The 24,224-nt window shown below is 39.8% G+C and overlaps 1 protein-coding gene across 1 annotated transcript in view; it reads left to right on the top strand.

The window, feature by feature from the left end:
- Window positions 1–24,224, top strand: part of ATP8A1 (ATPase phospholipid transporting 8A1) — a 227,566-nt gene that overhangs the window by 28,509 nt on the left and 174,833 nt on the right. The window contains exons 4-7 of the mRNA XM_068974944.1: window positions 4,091–4,205; window positions 5,883–5,982; window positions 7,406–7,504; window positions 13,398–13,443. Of these exons, the coding sequence (XP_068831045.1) occupies window positions 4,091–4,205; window positions 5,883–5,982; window positions 7,406–7,504; window positions 13,398–13,443 (360 nt within the window). The remainder of the gene's footprint in view (window positions 1–4,090; window positions 4,206–5,882; window positions 5,983–7,405; window positions 7,505–13,397; window positions 13,444–24,224) is intronic.

Here is a 24,224-nt window from a genome sequence, read left to right as displayed (position 1 = left end):
AAAGACGTAAACTTTGGGGAGTATCACATCAAAACAAGCTGTGGTATTTCAGAAGCCACTATCGAGCCCTTGCTCGTTTGTAATCCTTAAAGAGTTAGCTATGTGAAGGTGGCTGCAGAGGTTTGCCCGGTAGAACTGTTAGCGTCAGAAGAGTAATGATGCTTTAGTGGAGGTCACATGCCTGACTGACACTGAGGACAGTGGGGCAAACGCCTGAGTGATTCTCCTGGAGAATCCAAAATGTGAAAAAGGACTGTGTATTTGGTGGCATGGTCATCATTGGCTTGTGTACATGGGGGCCGTGTTGAGTTGCTCCCAACTTGCAAAGGGGAAAATGAGCTCGCCTTCTTTTTCTGTGTAAGATCGACACTTGTTAGGAGCAGAGTTCTCTGCACGAGGGGCACATTTGTTCCTAGGCCTGCAGGTTTTGATGGTAATCCCACTGGCAGATTAAATGTCAGTTTGAATTTGGAGATGGAGGTGGTCTGGAAGAGTGAGTCATGGAGTTAAAAAACTGGCAGTACTCTCCTTAGCTCTTTGGAGGGGAGGAGACGTGTTGGCCGACAGATTTGGTATCCTAGCCCCATTGCCAAGGTATTCTGACAGGCTGTGAATTTTTTGGTCCTACAGTGCATTGACCCCTGTTGTGGAGTTGAGCGCATCAAGCCGTGCTGGCTGAACGCCATTTGGCTCATGTCATCTAGCTACCAGTAGGTTGTTTCATGTACTCACCAGACACCATCACTTGGTCATTGGACTTTCTACATAGGCCAACAGGGGGAGAGTTCAACTGATTGTGGGACTTCAATTACTCTAGCTCCTATGGCAATTATTTCTCATCATAAACTTACTAATTGTCATTTTGAATTTATGAGTCAGTCTTACAGGCTTGGATAACCTGTGTCTACATCTAAGACAAAGGTCTGTTTTTGATATATTGTTAAATATGTTTTTTGCTCATCTATTAGTTCTTCAGATACTGAGTACTTACTCTAAGCCATGGATATGCTATTTAGAAAACTCTCAGTGAAACAGGGGAAGCAGATGCAATAACAATTACAGAGTAAGGAGTGGTACCTAACTCCTCAGCTGAGGATATCCAGTTATGTAAAGTAAGTACAACTAGAGAATATCAGTTCAGGACAGAGTGGAGAGCTAGTTTTCTGAGGCTGTTTGTCTAGCAAGGTACCATCAACTGTACACTATGGTCTTTGTGCTGTCTTCAGGGAAAATCTAATGAAAGATTTTTAAAACTTTTAATATTGCTATGTCTCTATTTGATAATCCATAACTTAGTCTGTTCCGGCTGCTATAACACAATACCATAGACTAGCTAGTTTGTGAATAACAAATTTATTTCTCACAATTCTGGAGACTGTGTGTGTGTGTGTGTGTGTGTGTGTGTGTTAGCCTTTCAGACATGTCTGACTCATTGCGATCCCATGACTATAGCCCACCAGGTTCCCCTGTCCATGGAATTCTCCAGACAAGAATACTGGAGTGGGTTGTCATTTCCTACTTCAGAGGATCTTCCTGATCCTGGGATCGAACCTGGATCTCCTGCACTGCAGGCAGATTTTCTACTGTCTGAGCCAGTAGGGAAGCCCTTTATGGAGGCTGGGAAATCGAAAATCAAGGCACTAGCAGATCTGGTGTCTGGTGAGGGCCCACCTTCTGGTTAATACAGGATCATCTTCTTGCTGTGTCCTCACAAGTGGAGGGGGTAGGGGATCTCTCTGGGCTTCTTTTACAAGGGTAACTTTTAACTCTTATTATGGTCCCACCATCATCTTGAAAACGTTTCTCCTCCTGATAACATCACATCCAGGGTTAGGGTTTCAAACTATGAGTGTTTGGAGAAGACAATCCCTATATGAAATTTTGATTGTATACACTAGGGAGAAAAATCCATTATGTTTAAAACATGGCATAGTGACTGATAATTATTAACTGTGTGACCATGGATGGGCAAAGCTACTAATAAGTCTAAAACTGTACCATGAGCATGACAGTATCTGATTTGGAACCATGTGACCTCCAGAATGATGAGTATACAATGTAATTGTCATATTGTATCTCTCTATGTAGAAAGCTTTCAGTGGCTCACTGCCAACCAGAGGATGCCACCCACACTTCTTGACAAGCCTGAGAGGTCCTTTGAAACCTGGCCTCCGTGCTTCTTCAGCGCCATGTCTCACTGGTCTTTACTTTGCCCTTTGTGTATTCTTCAGCAGCTTTGTCCTGTTTGCACTGATCTGCACACATGATGCTGTTTCTCTCCCTCCTGGTCCTTATGCTCCGTTCCCTCCACTTTGTAGGAAGCCCAAAATGTTTTCTGGTTTCACAGAGTAACAAAGGCTTCCCTGGTGGTTCAGATGGTAAAGAATCTGCTTGCAATGTGGAAGACCCAGGTTCGAACCCTGAGTTGGAAAGGTCCCCTGGAGAAGGGAAAGACTACCCACTCCAGTATTCTTGCCTGGAGAATCCCATGGACAGAGGAGCCTGGGAGCTATGGTCCATGTGGTCACAAAGAGTGGGACACAACTGAGCGATTAACACTAGAGTAACAAAGCCCCGCTGGCAAGCTTTTATTGCCGAGTAGTTACCAGCACTTAACTGTGATTGGTACTTTATCAGTGGGTGGAGAGGAATTGACTTGCTCTCAAAATGGCCTCCTAACCACTCCTTTGTCCTTAGGTTTTTATTCAGCAAACAATTATTAGGTACTTGCTGTTTGTTGGTACTGGTGTTAGAAGATGAGTGACAAGCCAGTAATTGCCCTGGGGAGTTGCATTCTGAAAGAGGAGGCGGCCTCAAGGGACAGGGAGGTACAGAGGCCTGTGGGAACACAGGGAGGGCTCGCTGCCTCTAACACAAAGAATACTTCAGAAGAGACCTCCCATTGGCAGGGCTTTTGGGAGGAGCTGGCACTGGCGAGGCAGAAGAGAGAAGAAAAGTGGGTTTTTGAGATAAAGTATTGTTGGCAACTCTTTCTAGGAAAGGAGTAAGGGACCGATTTAATTCAGTCTTATTTATTTCTCACTAGAGAGTAAAATAAGTAGTTTAATTTTTTTCTGCTCTTCTCTTAGCTGTATGTAAAAGTGTTGTCAACACTGCAGCAAGATGTTACCCAATTGAAATTGCCTGTATCTATTTACATTGTTTTAGTGACTGTGGGGTAACTGAAGATAATCTTAAGAAACTTAAATTCATCTGTGAACATAAATTCTAATTACTGGAAAGATTAAGATGATCATAGTGAGTTAGATCATTGTGGTGGTTACCTGTTTAAGCCTTACTGTTTATCTCTTTCTCTATCTTTATCCACAAAGATAGAACAAAAACCAGAAATGCATTAAATGGTATGTTTAAAATTTCAGAATGTATTGTCATTACCTCTGTGTTGTTAGTCTTGTCTAAAACTATAAACCATTTTAGAATTTTGTGCTGTTTTGGACATGTTTATATGTAATGAGAGAACTAAGTTGAACATTTCTGGGGAAGAGTACAAATTAAAAATGGATGTTACTGTTTTTGAATTGGGTCAGCTTTGACATGACTCTTAAATGCTGCCTTTTATTAATAAATGTAGTAGAAATGTTCAATGTGGGAGGGGGGGTTTCTTTTTATTAAAACAGAAACACATCAATAAAGGGGGAGCATATGGGCTTCCCCAATAGCTTAGATGGTAAAGAATCCACCCGCAATGCAGGAGACCCTGGTTTGATTCCTGGGTCAGGAAGATCCTTTGGAGAAGGGATAGGCTACCCACTCCAGTATTCTTGGGCTTCCCTTGTGGCTCAGCTGGTAAAGAATCTGCCTGTAATGCAGGAGACCTGGGTTTGACCCCTGGGTTGGGAAGATCCCCTGGAGAAGGGAAAGGCTACCCACTCCAGTATTCTGGCCTGGAGAATTCCATGGATGGTATAGCCCATGGTGTTGCAAAGAGTTGGACATGCCTGAGTGACTTACACTTTCATATAGCTTTTAACAGATTTTAGGCTCTATGATAGTTAGGAAATGTGGTTTTGGTCTGGATAATACAATGAAGCATTTCTTATCAAATAAGAAGAGTCTCTCTCTCTCTAAGGTTATGAGAAGACTGATGATGTTTCGGAGAAGACATCACTGGCTGACCAGGAGGAAATAAGGACTATATTCATCAACCAGCCCCAGCTGACAAAATTCTGCAATAACCATGTCAGGTAGGAACTACCAGAGAATGATTGGGAGCAGCTACCACAACAGAACTTGGGTGGACATCTCCCTGGCTCGGCTGAAATGAAAATACTTGCAAGGAGCTTTCATTTAATCAGTTTAATATTTAACAGTGTTTCTCTATCTTCTAGCCAATAAAGAGATGTTAATAAGAATCTAGAAGTAGGAAAGAGCATAAAGGCTAAGCAGCCATATGCTGCCGATTTTATTTATAGTATCTGAGTAATGGAAGCAGTTCATGGGTAGGTGTGTTTGTCTTAAACCTGTTAATAGACCTGTGAACTATTGTTTTTGATGAACAGGTTTTCACCTTTTAAAATAAGTCTTTGCAATTCTCTTAGATCTCCTTTGCGTTAAATAGTCTTTAAATATTGACTTTTGATGCTCGCAAAATTTAGTGTGGTGTCCAGGAACGGAGGGTGTGAGAATTCCTTCACTGTTCTATTTTCCTTCCAACAATATGTAAAAGTATACCTCTTAGAAGCGCTGTTCACTGAGTAGCTCCTGGAACCAAGTGAACGCCACCCCCCATCACCACCACATGCCAGCCCAGTGGTTTCCTGGTGACAGAACTCCTAGATTTGTGAAATGACCATTTAAAATTAATGTTTACACTTTCAAATTCTAGAGTAACTTTTCTGAGCTTGTGTTATGTGGTTAATCTTCTATTTAATTAACAAGAGGAAGATTGGATGTTTCTGAGGCCTAAATGATGGTATCTTCCTGATTATGGACACATCTGATGTGTTTAGTGTGGAGTCCTATTCAAGTTTCTAGAGCAGCAGTGAAGAAAATTCAAACAGACTCCCAGAAAACTCCCTATTTCACTGAAGCGGTCCAGGGAAGCCATCTCGATGTTATATTTCTGGTCCTGCTCAAATTGTTGATTTTGGAGGGCAAGATTTTATTTTCTATTAACACATTATACACTATCTTAGCTAAAGTTGCTCTTCTTTGTAAGCCATTGCTAGTAATGATAACAAGGGGATTGGCCAAAGAGAACAAAAGAAACTATGCAGAAAATTAAACTCTTACTACTTAGACAGTTCCTTTTGTTACTGAGTCTCAGCTTGTGCTGCTTGCCTCAGGACAAGCCAGTAACAGAAAGACAGGTGGTTGAAAAAGGAATAATGACTTTATTCAGAAAATCAGCAACTGAAATGGTAGGCTCATGCCCTCACAGAGAACCGTCTTGCCTGAGTTAGAATTCAGGAGGCTTTTATACTGAAAGTGGAGGGAGTTAAGTCAGATACTTCCTGGTTCCCATCATCCTCAGAGAGGATGTGTTAATTTCTTCTTGCAGGCATTTACAAGTGGGCATGGTCAGGATGTTTCCTGTGAGCTAAACAAAGGTATTTTAGCTTAGTGCTCATTACCTAGAAGGTAGGGTTCAAAGAGACAGGCCATTATGCATCATTTAAGCTTATAGGAAACATCCCTTTAGTGATTAACTTGTAATATTGTAATTGAAAACAAAAGATTCTTTCTTATTACACTTTCACTCCTTTTCACTGAGGTTAATGACCATTTGCAGTAGTCTTCTGGTTTAAAACAAAGGGCAGTTATTCATCATCTAATTTTTTATATGGTGATAATAGAATTTTGTAAATGGGGGTGCTATTTGTGGAGTAAAGTTTTATGCTACTTTCATTTTTGTTTTCTAGCACTGCAAAATACAACATAATCACATTCCTTCCAAGATTTCTCTACTCTCAGTTCAGAAGAGCCGCTAATTCATTTTTTCTCTTTATTGCGCTGCTCCAGGTAAAGTCATGTTGTAAAACCTTAGCTCAGAATAATGTGTCAGATATTAATAAATGTGTTTCTTAAGCCCATGACCAGTCTTCTGAAGCTTAGCCAAATGCAGAGAGATAAGCTGGTTTGGGTGGGCGTTTCTGGCTCCTGCTGTAAGCCAAGTCAGAACACTGCTGCTACCTCTTCAAGCCTTTTGATTCATTGTCATCAGCTCATTTTAAAGTGAAGTAAGGTAAAGTAGTACGCCAAGGACTTTTCATTTTGGATGGTGAAGAGGGATAGGATTTTTTCTCAAAATAGTAATTTATTTTAGGAACAGCAATATTGTCAATTAAGAACTTTAGAATGCAAAAGTTCCATTTTAAAGCTTTTTTTGTTTTGAACTTGGGTTAGTTGTAATCAGAAAGAAAATTTTATTTTATTAAAAAGTACTGTATGTTCATGTAAAAAGAATAAGAAAATACAACAAAGCATAAAGAAAAAATTGAACCTCTATTATTTCATCACCAAGAAAACACAGCTACTCTCTTAAAATTTGGGTGTGTATCCTTCTGGTCTTTTTTTTTTTTTTCTATCCCAAGCATTGTTAATTGACTTACAAAAGGGGGATTGTAAAGTATATCTATTTTATTATCTGCTTACCCATATAGTAATATATGGATATTTTTTCCCATATAATTCATTGTATTTCTAAAATACCATTGTTAATGGTTTATGAAATTGTATTGGCTTGGTCAAAAAGTTCGTTCAGGGTTTTCCATAAGGTGTTATGGAAAAATCCGAACAAACTTTTTGGCCAACCTAACTGGAGAAGACCCTTGAGAGTCCCGTGGACTACAAGGAGATCCAACCAGTCCATCCTAAAGGAAACTAGTCCTGGGTGTTCATTGGAAGGACTGATGCTGAGGCTGAAACTCCAATACTTTGGCCACCTCGTGCGAAGAGTTGACTCATTGGAAAAGACCCTGATGCTGGGAGGGATTGGGGGCAGGAGGAGAAGGGAACGACAGAGGATAAGATGGCTGGATGGCATCACTGCCTCGATGGCCATGAGTTTGGGTGAACTCCGGGAGTTGGTGATGGACAGGGAGGCTTGGCATGCTGCAATTCATGGGGTCTCAAAGAGTCGGACACAACTGAGCGACTGAACTGAACTGAATATTGAATGCATATGCTGTAATTTAGTTAACCAGTCCCCCTTAGGAGGTGTTAGTCCTACACACGACTGCTTCCATGAAACTAATACACTCTCTTCCAGCTGCTTATTCGATTCGAGCAAATTGCCTTACCTGGTGTTAGTCCGCCAAGTTAGTAAAATCGATGAAGCGTATTTTAAGAAGCATTAAGACTTTTTTGTTTTCAAATGTATTATAAACTTGCTAGTTTTACTGAATTTCTCTTCCATTTTTATTTATTTTTTTCCTTCAAATAGCAAATACCTGATGTATCACCAACAGGTCGCTATACAACACTGGTTCCTCTCTTATTTATTTTGGCTGTGGCAGCTATCAAAGAGATAATAGAAGATATTGTAAGTACTTCTTTTTTTCATAAATGTAACACTATTATTTTATGTACATATTTTAAAATATCAGTTTCTTCCTAAGTGTTTTATTCTTGATACAGGCTGTTTAAAATAGTCATTCATCTTAAAAGTGTTTAAGATAATGCTCCCATTCCTGGAGTTAATTCCTCTTGATTTCTATAGGAGTAATACTACAGAATGCTTGTTACAGTGATCTCTTAAGTTTGTGCCTTTGTGATGAAATAAATTAATTTGAATGTAGTAATTAGCTTGGAGAGAAAATTATATTTGAACATTATTTTCAAGTATGCTCAGTTTCAATTTGAAGGTTATTTCAAGTTAAAACACCATAACACCATAACCTCTAAGTCATCTAAAGGTAAAAAGTGTTTTATATTTTTTTATTTTTCCATTTTCCATAGTTTTCACCTCATTAAACACCTTTGATTCTTTTTCATCTTTTTTTTTAACTAGTTCTCAGTTTCCTTTTATTAAAGGAAAGTAACAGCAAATTTGCTATTTTTATTATTTTGTAGTAGTAAAGAAAAGGGGAAGTAAGTCAGTTTCCCCTTGATAAAATAAGTTGCCCAAGATAAAATTAGGCTTTTCTTTTTCCTCTGTTTCACCATTATTTTAGCTACTTCAGTTGAGGAAGCTAGTGTTTTTCTTTTTTTTCCTATGCCCTTTAAATACATTGGCTGTCTGAAATGACCATCTGTCAAGCCTTAGGCAAGTCAGATGGTAAAATGAGGAAAGGCTGAGACATTCTTTAGAAAGCTCCAATGTAAAGTTGTACAAATATTGATATTATTTTGTAAAGAATCAAATTGGGATCTCATGAAGAACACATGAGCTGTAGCATTGTTAGGCCAATTAGAAATGGGTCAACTGACCACAGAGATCAGCAGCCTCAAAAACGTCCAAGTATCTAGGAGTACAAACAGTTGTATGTGTGCGTGCGCCTGCGTACAAACCATCATGGTCTCTAGCTGAAAATGCTTACTTACTGTGACCACTAGCTGAAGATTCATGAGACTCTCTTCTTGCCTGTATCATTCTGCTCAGTCTTACACTCCTTGACTTGCACTTGGCAGTCCTTAAGAACTGGTCTTTAATACAATTGTCTTTCTTTGCCCTCCCCTTTCTTCCTCTGTTTAGCCTAATTTTCATTGAGTACCTCTTATTTGCTAGGTATTGTGCTGTTGTTTTTGCTTTTTTTTTTCATTTAATTCCTTCAGTGACTTTGAAAGCTAGATTTTAGCTTCATTTTAAAGTTCAAAAAGCCAAAGCTTAGAGAGGGTGTGTAACTTGTGCAAGAAACTGTTAAAATCGGAATTCCATCCTATCCTATGCTTTTCCTCTGTATTAGTGTGGTGAGTCACCAACAATAATAATAACATTTATTTAGCTTCAGGGAGATGGAGGAGACGTGGGTTCAGTCCCTAAGCTGGGAAGATCTCCTGGAGGAGGAAATGGCAATCCACTCCAGTATTCTTGCCTGAAGAATGCCATGGACAGAGGAGCCTGGCAGGTGATGGTCCAGGGGATCACAGAGAGGCTAGCATGACAGAGCCCACACTACAGACATAACCTCCTTCGAAAGATTAACGCTATTTTATAGATTAGGGAGAGGAGGCACAGAGTCGTAGGGTAACTTGCTCAGGGTCACAGGGCTAATAACTGAGACAGTCAGAAATCAAATAAGACAGTTTGCTTCCAACGAGGTCTTCCTTATAATCACTGCTATAAGCTACTTGTCCTTTTTTTCCCCCCTCTTTTCTCTAGAAAAACTGCAAGTTCTCTAGCTATTGTTTCTAGTATCCCTTTCTATGAAAATATATGGTAAATAAAATGGTAGGCAAGAAATCTGTTTGCTTGTTTTTAACAGAACTCTTATTGGCATAGCATAATAATTGGGTACTGTTGGGAAGCAGCTAACCAGGCAATTCCTGAAGGGTGTAATAATAGTTTTGTGGGCAAAAAGAGCCTCATGTGAAGTAGTTTTCCAGTAAAAGCATTTTTAAGAAATTGACTAAAAATGTTCTGTAGGAGTGGTTTAATAAGTTTATATCAACCTGTAAAGTAATAGGAAGATTGAAGTGTTACTTTCTAGAGAAGGAAAAGCAATCAAATAATAGTCTAGATAGTTGGACAGAGTATCTTTATCAGTAATTATTAATACATTCATTTGTTCATTCAGCAAAAATGTATGAAGCAGTGCTTAGATGCCAGGCATTCATTAGGATTTGTATGCAGATGTGTTAAACTTTTGCTGCAGTGATAAATCATGTCCCAAATGTCAGTGTCTGTAACATAAGTTGATTTTTCATGTACTCGAAGACACTTCAGGTTTTTGTCCAGGAGGAAGGCAGGGAGGGAAGCCCACTGTTCATGTAGCCACTTAGGAATGTAGCTGAATCAGGGCTCTGCTTTGGGGGATATCAGTGGTCACCGGAGCAGAGGAGGAGAGAGAACAGAGGGCCTCACTTCTTGTACATTTTGGCCCAGAAATGGTACATATCTCATCTGCTTACAGCATGATATTAGAACAATATACGGCAAAAGGGAGCTGTAATCTCAGTGTCTGTAGATATTTGTGGTTGTTTAGTCACTAAGTCATTTTCGACTTTTGAGACCCCATGGACTGCAGCCCGCCAGGCTCCTCTGTCCATGGGATTTTTCAAGCAAGACTACTGCAGTGGGTTGCCATTTCCTCTTCCAGAGGATCGTCCCAACCCAGGGATCCAGCCCCCATCTCAAACCCGCATGTTCTGCATTGCAGGTGGATTCTTTACTGCTGAGCCACCAGGTAAGCCCTGCCCATGAAGACAGAGGAGAACTAGATATTGGGCTTCCCTGGTAGCTCAGCTGATAAAGAATCCACCTTCCATGCGAGAGACGCCAGTTCAATTCCTGGGTCCAGAAGATCCCCTGGAGAAAGGAATGGCTATGCACTCCAGCATTCTTGCCTAGAAAACTCCATGGACAGAGAAGCCTGGCAGCCTGCAGTTCATGAGTTCCCAAGAAGTTGGAAATGACTGGCAATTAACGCTTTTGTTAACAGTTAGTATGAAAACAAAGTATCTTAGATTAAGTGGTGTTGTAAAGATAAAGAAATATAGAAAAATGAACTCAATATATATTTAAGAATAAAATTGACAAGATATTACCATCTGACATTCTGCATATCCTACTTGTTTTATTACTGCTTCATCTCCGACCACTAGTGTGTAAGTTCCCTGAGTGCAAGAGTTTTGTCTTTGGTTCATTGCCATATCAGCAGTAGTGATAGGATCTGACACAGTGCTTTGCCAAGATTTATTGAAGGAAGAAATAGATTGCATGGGAATGAAAAGGAGAGAAAGTACTTATGAATCGCAAGTTCCTGGTTTGTGTAAGTGGCTGCTATATGGTTCCATATCTGAGACAAGTAGCAAGTCTTGTTTTGCTACTTGGGATAAAATCAGAGATTGCCCTTTAGACGTAGTTTGAGATGCACGTAAGACTGTCTTAAAGGAAACTATCAAGGAAGCCACTGAATCTAACCTTCTGGAGCTTCTTGACTGGTATGTTTGATAATGATTATCATTGAAATTATAGTTATAAATGAGCTGAGAGAGTATTGAGGGAGAAGCAGAGAAGGCAGGGAGTAAGCCTTGAGGAAATCCATCACTGAGAGCTAAAGAAGAAAGCAAAACCAATACAATATTGTAAAGTAAAGAAAAAATATTAATAATAAATAAAAATAAAAAAGAAGATAGGGCCAAGGTGCAAGTAGAGGACCTGGGCTTGATGTCTAAAGACATGCTTTGTGAAGGAAGGGTTCCCAGAATGAAGGGGTGGTCAGCACTGCATACTTAGGTACCGTAAAGTTCATGACACGGTTTATACAGTACAGCTTATAGGAGCACTGTCAGTCAAATATTGATAATATTAAATCATTCACTAGTTCTTAGTGATATTAAATGAATTCTGATTACAACACAATAGAGGTATTTTAATTTAAGGAATAGCTATATACATTTCTTCCAAACTAAGTTTTAAAAGGAATAGGATCTTCTTTGGAAACAAAGATACTTTCTTTTTGTAGTAATATGATTAGAATCTATCTGGGTTGGATCCTTACGTATATTCAACACAACTATGTCTCAACAAGTAACCTAATTTATTGTGTGGTCGGAAGGTTGAGGAAGGAGAGGCTCATGTATAAGAATTCTCTGCAGATGGAAAGTAATATTCAGGATCTCCTTAAGTTTCACTAAGATTAAATTTCCAGTTTAAGTGGAATGTTTCATAAATTAGCTTTTATTTGTCTCCCTCAGTTGGAAATCTAACCATTGTCTGTCATAGATGTGCGTTGTTTTGAAAATATTGGCACCACCTTCAAATATCTAAATTTTCCTTGGACTATTATTTTGGGCCAAAATTTATTTTGGGTTGCTTCCTAATTTTCTAAGATCATTTTTAACAACAACAAAAAAGAGTAAGTATTTAGAGTTTTATCAATCATAAAATATTCTCCACTGATGGTGTAACGTTAACAGAACTTTAAAAATTTATTTGAGAACCTTTGCTGTCAAATCATGTGCTTGCTTTTGGGAGCAGTAACTCGTCTATTTAAAGTCTGCTTTATGACACTCATTAGCGAGTGTTTTATTATGGGAGAGAATTGTAGTGTGTTCCCACATGTGGATGTGGCAAGAATCATTTTCAGCAAGCCTTCCGCAGAGGCGTTCTGAATGCCCAATTTGCATTTTGCGCAGTTCAGTGGCTGATTGTTTGGATGAACTGAGCTCACACTGCCAGCTATTATGCTGCTCCTCTTGAGCATTGCTGGGTCTAGGAGTGCTCATCTACAGGCCCAGGTTTTGTCTGGAAAAACGTTTTCATTTGTGCCCTGTGAGTCCAAAAATCATGTTTTTTCTTAACTCATTTGTGTTGCATTCATGCCAACCCACCTTGTGATCAAATATGGGTAGCTAAACCTGACTGTTGGGCTTTATATGATCAAATCTTTGAGCTCAGAGTCAGTTACGCTTAACACTTCTGCAGCATCAGCAGAGGCATCTGTGTTATACTCAGTGCTATAAGTTTAGACAGAAGCCCTGGAAAAACTCTTGTTGAACTGTAGAGAAGTTAGCCTCCCTGACCACTCAGATTCTCCCCTTTCCTCTGACCTTCCTTTTCTCTTACTGCTATACAGTCTTGCCTTCAGTGGCTCTTCAGATTCACCCACCTAGATGCAGACTAACTCACTCGTTTAATGCTCAATTTTTTTGTGCTTTGGGAGGAAAGAAAAGGAGATTCAGTGGCTTCTGAAGGTGGGGGAGGGGCTGTTGGGACCAGTGGGTAGAGGCAGTGTTGTGCCAATGGTAGATGTGTTGTTCTCGTTGTTGACAGACATTGGCACATCATTAAATTATAGAGGATGTGCTCAGCCTAATTAGATAATGAATTTCATAAGAAACTGAAAATATTTTGGTATCATTGTTCAATGGTAGTTATTACAGATAATTCTCTTGGGCAGTCTTCCTTTTAAGTCAGTTATTTAAGCAAAAGTCTAAATCAGTCTTTTAGCTCTGTCTTTTCTAATACATTAAAATTTTAATCTTGCTTGTGCAATAATGTAAGGTCTTGTTGAGGTCACACACCTGTACTCCTAGAAAGGGAATAAAGATACTATGGATTACACTTTCCATTTTCAAATCCCCACATACTCTGATTGTTCCCATCACCATACTCTGGGCTTACTTATAAAATTGATATGGGTGTGAAAGGATAAAAGCCTTGAGAAACGTAAGTTTAAAGGGAAAAGATCTGACTTTTGTTACAGGTGCTATCTTGTTTTGTTAATCTCATCCACTTTTTCACAGTTTTTGTTTTTGGTTTTAAACTTTAGAAACGACATAAAGCTGATAATGCGGTGAACAAGAAGCAGACGCAAGGTAGGAATTTTACATTTTGTTTCTCGTATCTGTCAAAAACACTCATGGTGATACCTACCAATCACTTCAATTAAATATAATTCAACTGAGAACACTGTTATCTCTTAAGTTTTGCTTTGTAGTGTTTATTAGCTTGACATTTAAATTCACCTTAGAGTTATTTACAGGGGTAATGTAATATTTTTGAAAAGTAAAGTTTTTAATACATTTAAGTGCCTCATAGCAATGTACTCATAAGTCCCGTCCATAAAATCTGCAGTTGTTTTATCAGTGTTAAATGCTACAAAATGTGTGTGTGTGTGTGTGTGTGTGTGTGTGTGTGTGTGTATGAGATCTATAGATGTTACTTTAGAGAAGATTTATAGAAAATAGTCAGGTGTGATGTTACTTGGCCAAAAGGCATGTTGGAAGCACTTTGAGTTATCCTGTACTTGCTGGTGATAAATGCTTCAGAAATAAGTAGAACCAAGCCAGCTTCTGGGAAGCACATGGCATACTGATGTGGCTCTGAGCTGTGGCTCTCATTTTGATGGAGTTGAAACCCAGATGACCTTTAACACAAGCAAATAGATCACTGTTGCTTTCAATAAAAAAAAAAAAAATACCCAGGGACGTATGAAACAGACATCTTACCCCATCCCTGAGCTTTCCCCATCTGAGAATATCATCTCTCTCTGAAGTTCCCTGTTGTGGTGAGGATCAGCCATGTCTGCCAAAATTAGCTGGTAATTAAAAACAGTATTTTTATACAGCTGTGATTTTTTTTGTAGATTTCTGTCAAAATGCCTCATTTCTCTTCTCACCACCTACCAAAGGAATTATCTGCTTATAGTTGATGCATTCGAAGATGGTACATTTATCAAAGCATTACCTAAGAAGTTAAACATTTATTGAGATTATACTTATTATTGGACACATGAAAAACTATAAGATGGGAACTCTGTAAAGGTGAAAAATGATCTTGTGTGGAAAATGAAGGGTTTGCATTACGTGATCCCTAGATTTTTGTAACAAATAATGATTTCTGTGTCAAATGCTTTAGAGATTCAAAAGCAGGAGAGAGAATTGTGGGGTAACTTGAGCTAGATCTTGAATTTGGGGAAAAGTTTGGATAAACAGAGGCACTTGGGAAGGGCATTGCCTGTTGTGCTGAGTGAGGAAGGAAGAAGAGAGGTTTTCTGAACAGAGATAAAGACAGCTGTTGGGTTGCTTTGTGGAACCACTGCTAGAGTGCCAGATGGAGAAAGAACATTCATAGCAAAGGGAAGCAAAGACATGATCAGAAAGGTTGTTGTTGTTCTTCAGTCATTAAATCCTGTCGGATTCTTTGTGACCCCATGGACTATAGCATGCTAGGCTCCCCTGTTCTCCACTATCTCCTGGAGTTTGCTCAAATTCACATCCATTCGGTTGGTGATGCTGTCTGACCACGTCATCCTCTGCCATCCCCTTCTTCTCTTCCCTTCAGTCTTTCTAATCACCAGGGTCTTTTCCAGTGAGTTGGATCTTCTCATCAGGTGGCCAACATACTGAGAAAAGTAGGTTAAATTTACAGGGCCTTGAGTGCAAAGCCAGGGGATTCCAACTTTTCTTATGTATACTGAGTAGCTGGAGAAAGTTTACAAGCCAAGAAGAGAAAAGATAAATATGCAGATTAAAGTTGGAGAGCAGAATGTCATTCAATAGGGGGCTGTTAGAAGCCTGAGGATTAAGCTACTCTAGGAGTTTAGTCAGAGAAGGACAGCCATAGATATTGAAAAGGGGAAAAAGCTCAAATGTTTCAGGTATGGGTAGTTTTTGCAATGTGCAGTTTTTGCATTTGTTGTCATGTTACTCAGAAAGTTCAGCAACAGCTTTTAAACCAGAAATATTTAACTGTTTTTTCCAGTGCATAATGTATCCTATGGCAGAGGGGTCATAATCTCAGTTAATTATTTTCAAGCCTTGGCCCAAGAATTCAACATTGTACAGTTGGAGAGTAGCTATCATAGCTGCTGCTTTAGGCTACCACACCCTGTACTGATCAGTTCTCTGATTTTCCAGGTACTTGCCTACTACCAAAAAAATTCCCTTTTGCTTACTAATCAGGAAAAATATTCTGTCTTAGTTAATATTCTTGGTTCACCTATTCATTCTGGATTAATAGGATTAACTCTGTAGGTTAAAAGTGAGAGGAAAGGCTTCTGTAGTAGCCCCTTCGTGTCAAAAAGAAAATATTAAGGCTTACATATGGGCTTCCCAGGTGGTGCTAGTGGTAAAGAAACCGCCTGCAATGCAGAAGACATAAGAGACGTGGGTTTGATCCCTGGGTTAAGAAGATTCCCTTGGAGTAGGGCCTGGCAACCCACTCCAGTATTCTTGCCTGGAGAATGGACAGAGGAGCCTGGCAGGCTACAGTCCATAGGGTTGCAAAGAGTCAGACACGGCTGAAGCGACTTAGCATGTACTCAGGGCTTACATATAAAAACCATTTTAAGTCAGCAGAATACTTGGAAAGCCCATATCCAAGAAATTATGGTCTTTAATTTGACTTGAATATTTTCTAAGAGAATTGTCTCCATTTTTTTTTTCTTTGCCCAGTTTGAATATTGGTCATCTTTGATTTTGAAATTGATCAGAGTTAACAGAAACATTTGAGTAGGATACCACTTGCTGTCAAAGGACTCAAATTACTTTATATGAAAGCCATCTGTTATTAGGCCAGACTGAAATTCGATTTGCCTTCCTGAGTTGAAAGGCAGGAATGGATGTAGGAGTGGGAAGGGAGTTATTTTTTACAGATAATTTTTGACAGACATTTGAAGTATTTAATTTCATTTTCTCAGTGTTTACCACTACCATGTAATGTATAAGAGGACATCTTTCCCTCAGATCCAAATATTAATCTTTATATATTCTTAGCAAAATCAATATTTTCTCTCCTTAGTTTGCATTGAGGCAACAGAGGTGACAATTTCCCTCTGTCATTCCCTAGTGACTTCAGAAACACAAATCCATGATTTCATTTACAACATTTTCAGCCATTTAACTGTGGCCTGATACCTATCTGATGCCTCATTTTCACCAGTGAATGAACTCAAGCAGGGATTAAATTCTAGATTCTGCAGAGGGCAGGTCTTCATCTTTGTGTCCCCACATCTCTAGCCCAGGGGCTCATCCTTAAAAGGTGCTCTGTGTGAGTAAAGGAACCACTCTCTCTTTAGATACTTCGTACAGATAAGGAAGCAAGAAGAAACTAGGAATGAAAGGAGCCTCCTTGAAAATTCATTATCTAGGCTGTGAGCAAAGTGGAAAGCCATATTTTCAAAACACGGTGTCCCAGACTGTTTCGCAGGCACTGATGAAAAACTACTCTGGTGGAAGTTCTTGCTGTCTCTTTACTTTGTCTGTTGAAGTCGTTATGCCATTATTTCACTCTGCTCAGTCTCCTGTGAGCACAGTGCTGTTTGCACTTATCACTTCCATTGCCCAAAGCCCCAGAGCACTGCCATATTCGGGATTACCCAGTTTCCCTGACATCTACACTTAGCTTTGTTTTCTCTGATTTCTTCCTCAGTATTTGAACTCACAGTACCCGATGTACCCTATTCCATGTTTACATACACTTGGGAGCCAGTCTCTCATTGTACATCCTTAATTGGGTTTTCTTGGCCAGATTTAGTGCTGCAGAAATTTGTAAATGATACATTTGTAATTATCATCATAATCTGTATATTGAAACCAGTCCCTATAAGAATTTGCTCTGGTGGTTGAGCCAGTTCTCTTTTCAAACTATAAGCATATGCTTTTATTTTTTTGTGGGAAACTACTATAGCTGGCATGCCAGTGTTTCAAGTGGAATGACAGTTTCTCATAAAATCACAAGAAAGAGGCCTGGGAAGGGATGGAGATCTAAATAATTAAAATGAAATAAGCCTCTTAAGGAAGTAGATTTGCTTTTTTAAAATCCCAGGTTTGGATATCTTCCCTGAAGGATGGTGTGCATACAGTCCGCAGGCGAGAATGTCTGGAAGATGCCTGTGACATCTGGTGTCAGCCTATCAGTCACCTGATTGGATGCTGCTTTTGAATGAGGGTCACCATTACCACTGTTAGTTTGTCTTCATACCTCATTTTATTAGTAGGTATTAATAGCTATTGGATTAGAATAAATCTTTAATAAAGCAGTTTTGCTTTATTTTAACTTAATGGAGAAAAAGACAACAGCAATTTCTTTTTAACTAGGCACATAGCTAAAAATTAGATTTCATCTCCAGCTGCTGCATTCTTCCCTGGAGCCACATCTGCCTCTTCAGAAGTGGAGTTGAGCAGGTGGCAGCTGATAACCCCTAGCAGGCTACATCCCTGCAGAGCACATAGTTGCTTATCCCCTACTGGAAGCTATTTCATCTTTAAAGTCCTTTATGAAAAAGACATTCAGTTGGTGTGGGTTGAATTTGTTTTAGGTTGTTACGGCTGTGGTGACCTACTACCAGGGCTAAATCCATCTGGTTGAGTTCAACTTCGTGCTAAGGGATTTAAAATAGCACCGTTTTCCTGGCTTCTGCAAAAAGCCAGTGTGCAGCTTTTTTGTCTTGCTGGAGGCATCTGCGTGTCTGATCCATCCCTAAGTCTGGACCTGTACTCTGCCATGTGTACATAAGTTACCTATAAATAGTTCACAGATGATATTGTTTCCATGAGCTTAAAATGTGGACTTAAAAATTGAGCACTATTTTCCAAAGAATGTTTTCAGATATCTCTAAGATTATTAATATCTTCAAATTAAAATTTAAACATTTTAGGATTTTATAAATTGAACTTGTTAGATATTTTCAACAGAAGCTCTGGTTGAAAAGGATGTATTTATTTGGGGAGAAGTACAGCCCTAGATTGGCTTTCATTTGTCCCAGAAATAAAAGTTGCACACCAAGAAACAAAAAACCCACTGAGGAAATTGAGGGCCATAGATAAAGTGAAAGGAAAAAAACAGGTATGACTCCAGGTTAGACTATTTATTATTGCACTTCAGTAAGTCTTACTGAATATCTACCTTGTGTAAGACCCAGTGCAGAAAATGCAGAAAGAAATCAGGCTTTGTGCCTGCCCTACAGGAAATTAGAATCTGGTAGGGAAGGTAAGATGCTCACTGATATTACAATACAAGATAGAAAAACTAATAAAAGCCAAATGAAAGAGGTGGAGATTTAGAAATGTCACATGCAAGGTTCATAAAGACAAGTGGCCTTTCAGTAAGCAGAGCTGTTGGGGTGGTTGCAGGGGCGGGGGGGGGGGGGGGGGGCGGATCCAGGAGAAAATGGGGAGGCGTGAGGTATATTCTGGGAATAGCAAATAGAGTTGTCCTTCAGTATCCATTGGGGGTTGGTTCCAGGACCCCCATGATACCATATCCAATGCTCAAGTCCCTTATACAGAATGACTTGGTGAGTCTCAGATGCAGAACCCAAGGAAATGGCAGTGGGCAGGGCTGAATGTAATCTCTTTAGACTATAGCATAGGATACATGACAGGGACCAGTGGGGACAGGAATGGGGAGACAAGATAGAATCATAATATGGAGGCTTTTGAAAACCAGAGTGAAGAACTTAAAGAGAATTACTGAAAGGGATGGCTAGGTTCCCGGTCATACTTTTGAACAAAGAAGGTGACAGACAGCTGTATGGGGAGGGGTGGTGTGAGACACAAAAGGAGACTGACTTTTAATTAATTAGGGAAGAGGAATAAGGAGGTGTTGATGAGAAGTCAAAGGGAAATACACAATGGATAGGTCCAACTGGACTTGCCACCAGATGGGAAACCCCATCAAACACCAAGTGCTGTTGAATTAATAGAGGACTGGGACAGTGATACCCACTAAAACGAGTGTTTAAGAAGTCCGAAGATAGGTAAACAACAAGAATTTACTGTGTAGCACAGGGAATTACAGTCAATATCTTATAGTAACATATAATGAAATATAATCTGAAAAAAAAAAACTGAATCACTGTACTCTATACCTGAAACTAATGCAGTATTATAAGTCAGATATACTTGAGTTAAAAAAAAAGTCACAGTTCTTAACTGGAGTTCTAGTTCTAAACTGGAGAGTAACCAGGGATTCCGTGAGAACCGAAGCCTGGCTACAGGGAAGGGTGGAATGAATGATTGGCAAAGCAGTGAAGGGAGATTTTTCTTTCAAGGAATTTCTCAGTTATGTGAAGGAAAATGCAAATGATTCATACCTCTAGGCAGGATTGGGGAAAACATTTTGAGCAAAGGAGGTTCCAGTGAGTCAGTTCTCCACATCAGGTGGCCAAAGTATTAGAGCTTTGGCTTCAGCTTCAGTCCTTCCAATGAATATTCAGGATTGATTTACTTTAGGATTGACTGATTTGATCTCTTTACTGTCCAAGGGACTCTCAAGAGTCTTCTCCAATACCACAGTTCAAAGCATCAGTTCTTTGGCTCTCAGCCTTCTTTATGGTCTAGCTCTCACATCCATTCATGACTACTGGAAAAACCATAGCTTTGATTATACAGACTTTGTTGGCACAGTGATGTCTTTGCTTTTTAATATGCCGTCTAGGTTTCTCATAGGTTTTCTTCCAAGGAGCAAGTGTCTTTTAATTTAATGGCTGCTGTCACCCTCTGCCGTGATTTTGGAGCCCAAGAAAATAAAATATGCCACTGTTTCCACTTTTTCCTTATCTATAAGCAAGTTGATAAAAGTCATATCAATTAGTTTCTCTAAAAAGAATATGGATGAGAGTAGAACTCAAAAAGTTCCCTTTGTCCTTTGTGTCAGTACACCCCAAGCAGGTTGTTGCTTCCTTTGACCTTTCTAGGCAAGTTTATGCAGGAGACTTTTGTGCATTTGCCAGGTTGTGCCACGAGAGGTTTTTGCCTTCAAGTCATCTTTGTAAGTAAGGGTCTACGCAGTGAATGAATTGATGCTTTAATTTGTGTATGTTGGTTTTCCTTCTCTGCCCAGTTCAAAACCATCAGCTCAGAAGCACTCTTACCCTTCTCAGTGCATTAAAGCTCCTCTTCAGTGGTAACTCCCGAATAGGAGTTGCAGCATGCTGCCTTTGCTGTGGTTCCTCTATTTTCTGTGACAGTGGTAGTGCCCATTGTCCCCTTGGATAACTTGCCTTTTGTTACCTGCTTCAAGAAGTGGCTTGATTGCCCAGGAAGAGCAGGCACCCCATGATACCCCAGTGACTCTTTCTCCAACAGTCCTTGTGGTAGACCAGTTAGATGGCTGCAGTAATGGCTTCTCTTACCAGTTAGGTGAGCCGGCACCTGTACCTGCACCTGCACAACATGTTGATCAAGTCCTGAAAGATGGACAGTTTCTCCAGAGCCTTTGATTAGAGAATGCCCAAGGGACTGTAACAGAATGTTTTCATTTCAGAAAAGACAGCCCATTACAACAAAAGCTGTTAAGTAGCATCCTGCTCAGTAAAATCAGGTGACATTTGAGGTGTTTGTTTAAAATCTGAGCTCTGCCATGCATATTGTCAGACTAATTAATTAGCCCATGTGGAAATTATAGCAGGTGTGTTTGGGGAACTACTGAGAGGTGGAAGAGGTTTGCCTTTAAAAGAATGAGTTGTTGTGGCATCATGAGACAGGCCATTGGCATAATTCTGTCCTAGCTTGTTCGCAGTCACCTTCACCAGGCATCACTGGTCATCTCCACGACTCACTGTCTCTAGGGTTATAAAGTAAGTTTACTCTGGGCTCAGGAAAGCTGAAAGCTCAGCAAAGGACCCAGCGTCACTTCTTGCTTCCCCTAAACCTGCCTAGAGCTGGGTCAGAGGAGGTCAGTGATTAAAAATAACTAGGCTGCTGTTTCAGTCACCAGCCTATACATGTGATATGGTTTATTTTCATTGTTCTGTGGTTGGATTTTAGGAACCAGTTCAGAAGTAAAGACAGTAATGAATTGTGACTGACTTTTATACTCAGCCAGTATTCAAGCCTTAAATTGTACAGAAACCTTTGCTATATTGTGAGCTGTGATTTTTAACTTCACCAGAATTCTGTGTTGTTCTCTATATCCTAAAATGGGTCTAGCCTCAAGTTTGAAGAAACTGTGCATCCAGCCTTTATTTCTGTATTCCAGTTTTGTATGCAAGAACAAATGAAATTGGGGGTAAAATATAGAAAGGGTAGAAACATCCCAGGGTCTAAAAAGCCTCCAGATGATGCTGATGATATAGGTCTCTGGACCAGTTGTTGAGTACCCAGGTTCTGTACTACACCCAAAGATGTGTTTCTCTACCTAGTTAGAATTCTAAGTCAGTGTAGGACATTAAGGTAATTTACAATTGTATTAATCCAGTCCACTGTAACTTTCAGAATAAATACCAAATGCTCATCAGATTGACAAAATTCAAATGACTGATAACAATTTGTGCTTGTCTAAGTTTATTGTCAGTGGAACTTTATATATTGCTAATGATGGTATAGATTGCAGTAGGAATGAATCTGGTTGTATCTGATAAAAAAGTACAAACATAAATACCCTAGAGCCAGTAGTGCTCCTTTGGGAATCCTATAGGATACAATCATGTAAAGATATTTCAGTGTTGTTTGAGGTGGCAGAAAAGCAAAAGTCAGAGTTTCCATTGAGAGGAGGATAGTTGAATACACTATGATATAGTTGTTATGTAAAAGAGTTGTTTCACAGCTGGGCTGAAATAGCTCTCTGCTCATCTCAGGGATACCTGGAATTGTGATGCTGAAACTTGGCCAAGAGATGGACAAGATGGACTAATTGGTGAATTATAAGGTGCTTTGCAGGGTTTCAAACTCCCTGGGGTACCCAAAACTTGCTTCTCTGCTGGGTTTAAGGATGTATATAGAGTGGTAGCTTAACTGAGTTGTAACTTACCTGGTTTAACCTGTAACATAATCTGACTTGTCTAATTGATGAAGTGAAATGAAGTCGCTCAGTTGTGTAACCCACCAGGCTCCTCCGTCCATGGGATTCTCCAGGTAAGAATACTGGAGTGGGTTGCCATTTCCTTCTCCAGGGAATCTTCGGACCCAGGGATCAAACCCAGGTCTCCCACATTGCAGGCAGATGCTTTAACCTCTGAGCCACCAGGGGGTATAAAAGATCCCCTAGAAACATCTTCCCAGGCTTCCCTGAAGTTAAGATTTATCCTACATATCATGGAGCTTAAATCCATGTCCTCAGTGAATGAGAAAAAACCCTGTGCCTAGAAGTATCTTAGGCTCCTGATGCTTGCCTGGGCTTTTAAGCTACCATTCTTTTTCCAGCTGTACCACATCCTATAGTTCGATTAAAACTTTTCTTGAATGCACCCTGTGGAGTCTTGTGAGTCTGTTCAAATTATCAATCCATTTGTAACAGATGCAAAGATACAAGGGATTATTTTTCAAAAAATAGACTGTCTCCGTGCTTTGTTCTGAAAGTATATGTTAAGTGGAAAACCAGGTTGCAGAGAAATACATTTTCTGAAAAGAAAGAAAATAAACATGCATATGGCTATGCTTGTCTAGAGGAAAGTACTTGAGGATGCATCAGTTAGTGTTCTTTACCTTGAGAAAGTGGCATGAGATGAGGAGAGAAGTTCAACTTTTCATTTTATATAACTCCAGTTGGCTTGGATAGTAATACATTGATTCTGTGATTTGGTAGAAAACATTATCACCTGAATTTGTATTTAAAAGTTTCTCAGGTGTGTCAGTTTTTGTAGTAAGACATATTTTCCAGTGTGTCTCCAGTGATGAATAGAGAGGAACCATTTGGATGGAGAGGAGGAAGGAAGAGGGTAGGCGGATGTACTGTTCTGGTAGAGGCAGGCATTCCCTATGAGATGGTAGAACTGGCTGGTTTATAGAGGGAAGGTGCTGCAGAAGGGTCAGGTAGAAGGGTCGAGGATGTAGATGGGTTCAAATGTACATGGAGAAACCATCCAAGCAAGGTTGAAGGGGATGAGTATTTGGGGAGGATGGAGAACTGAAGCAGATTCACATGGTTTTCCAGGTTTCCATGAAAGTGGCCACGCTTCTAACCTCCCTGATGGAGCAGACTCCCTGGCATGGTCTGCTGAGTCTGGCGAGCCTGTTGTGACTCCTCCAGCCTGTAAGGGGAACCCAGTGGAGTGGTTCAGAGCTATTTCGGGATGTGAGCTGACAAACCTCTTCCAAGTGGCAGCACTTCAAGGAGGGTTAGTTAAGTTACAGAGCTGAGGGGTGGCGCAAAGCTGACATCAGAGGACGTTCCTTTCCCAAACACACAGGAACATTAGTGCATCTACTGGTTGCCTAACCGTTTACAGCTGCTCGCGTTGGAATCATTTTAGGAACTTCTGAAGCTGAGAAGGTTATTTTAAGCAAATGTTTAAATAGTTCATTGGCATCATTTTATGTAGCTGTTTGTTATTGAGTTATAATTCATATACTGTAAAACATTATTTTCAAGTGTACAGTTCAGTGTGTTTAATATATTCACAGCATTATGCATCCATCACCACTGTCTGATTCCAGAGTATTCCCATCACCTCAAAAAGAAACCCCAGACTTACAAACAGTCAGTCCCCACTGCCCTCTTCTATGAGCCCCTGACAACCACTAATCTACTGTCTATCTCTATGGATTTCTCTTCTCTGGGCATTTCACATAAAGGGGACCATACAATAGGTAGCCTTTTGTGTCTGGCTTATCTTCAGGAGTCATCCAGTTGTCACGTGTATCAACACTCCATTCCTTTTATATGACTGACTAATCTTCCATTGTGTGGATATACCCCTCTTGTTTAACCATTC

The sequence above is a fragment of the Capricornis sumatraensis genome, chromosome 7, assembly GCF_032405125.1.
Source record: "Capricornis sumatraensis isolate serow.1 chromosome 7, serow.2, whole genome shotgun sequence".
Taxonomy (NCBI): Eukaryota; Metazoa; Chordata; class Mammalia; order Artiodactyla; family Bovidae; genus Capricornis; species Capricornis sumatraensis.
This window is presented reverse-complemented; position numbering and strand designations above follow the sequence as displayed.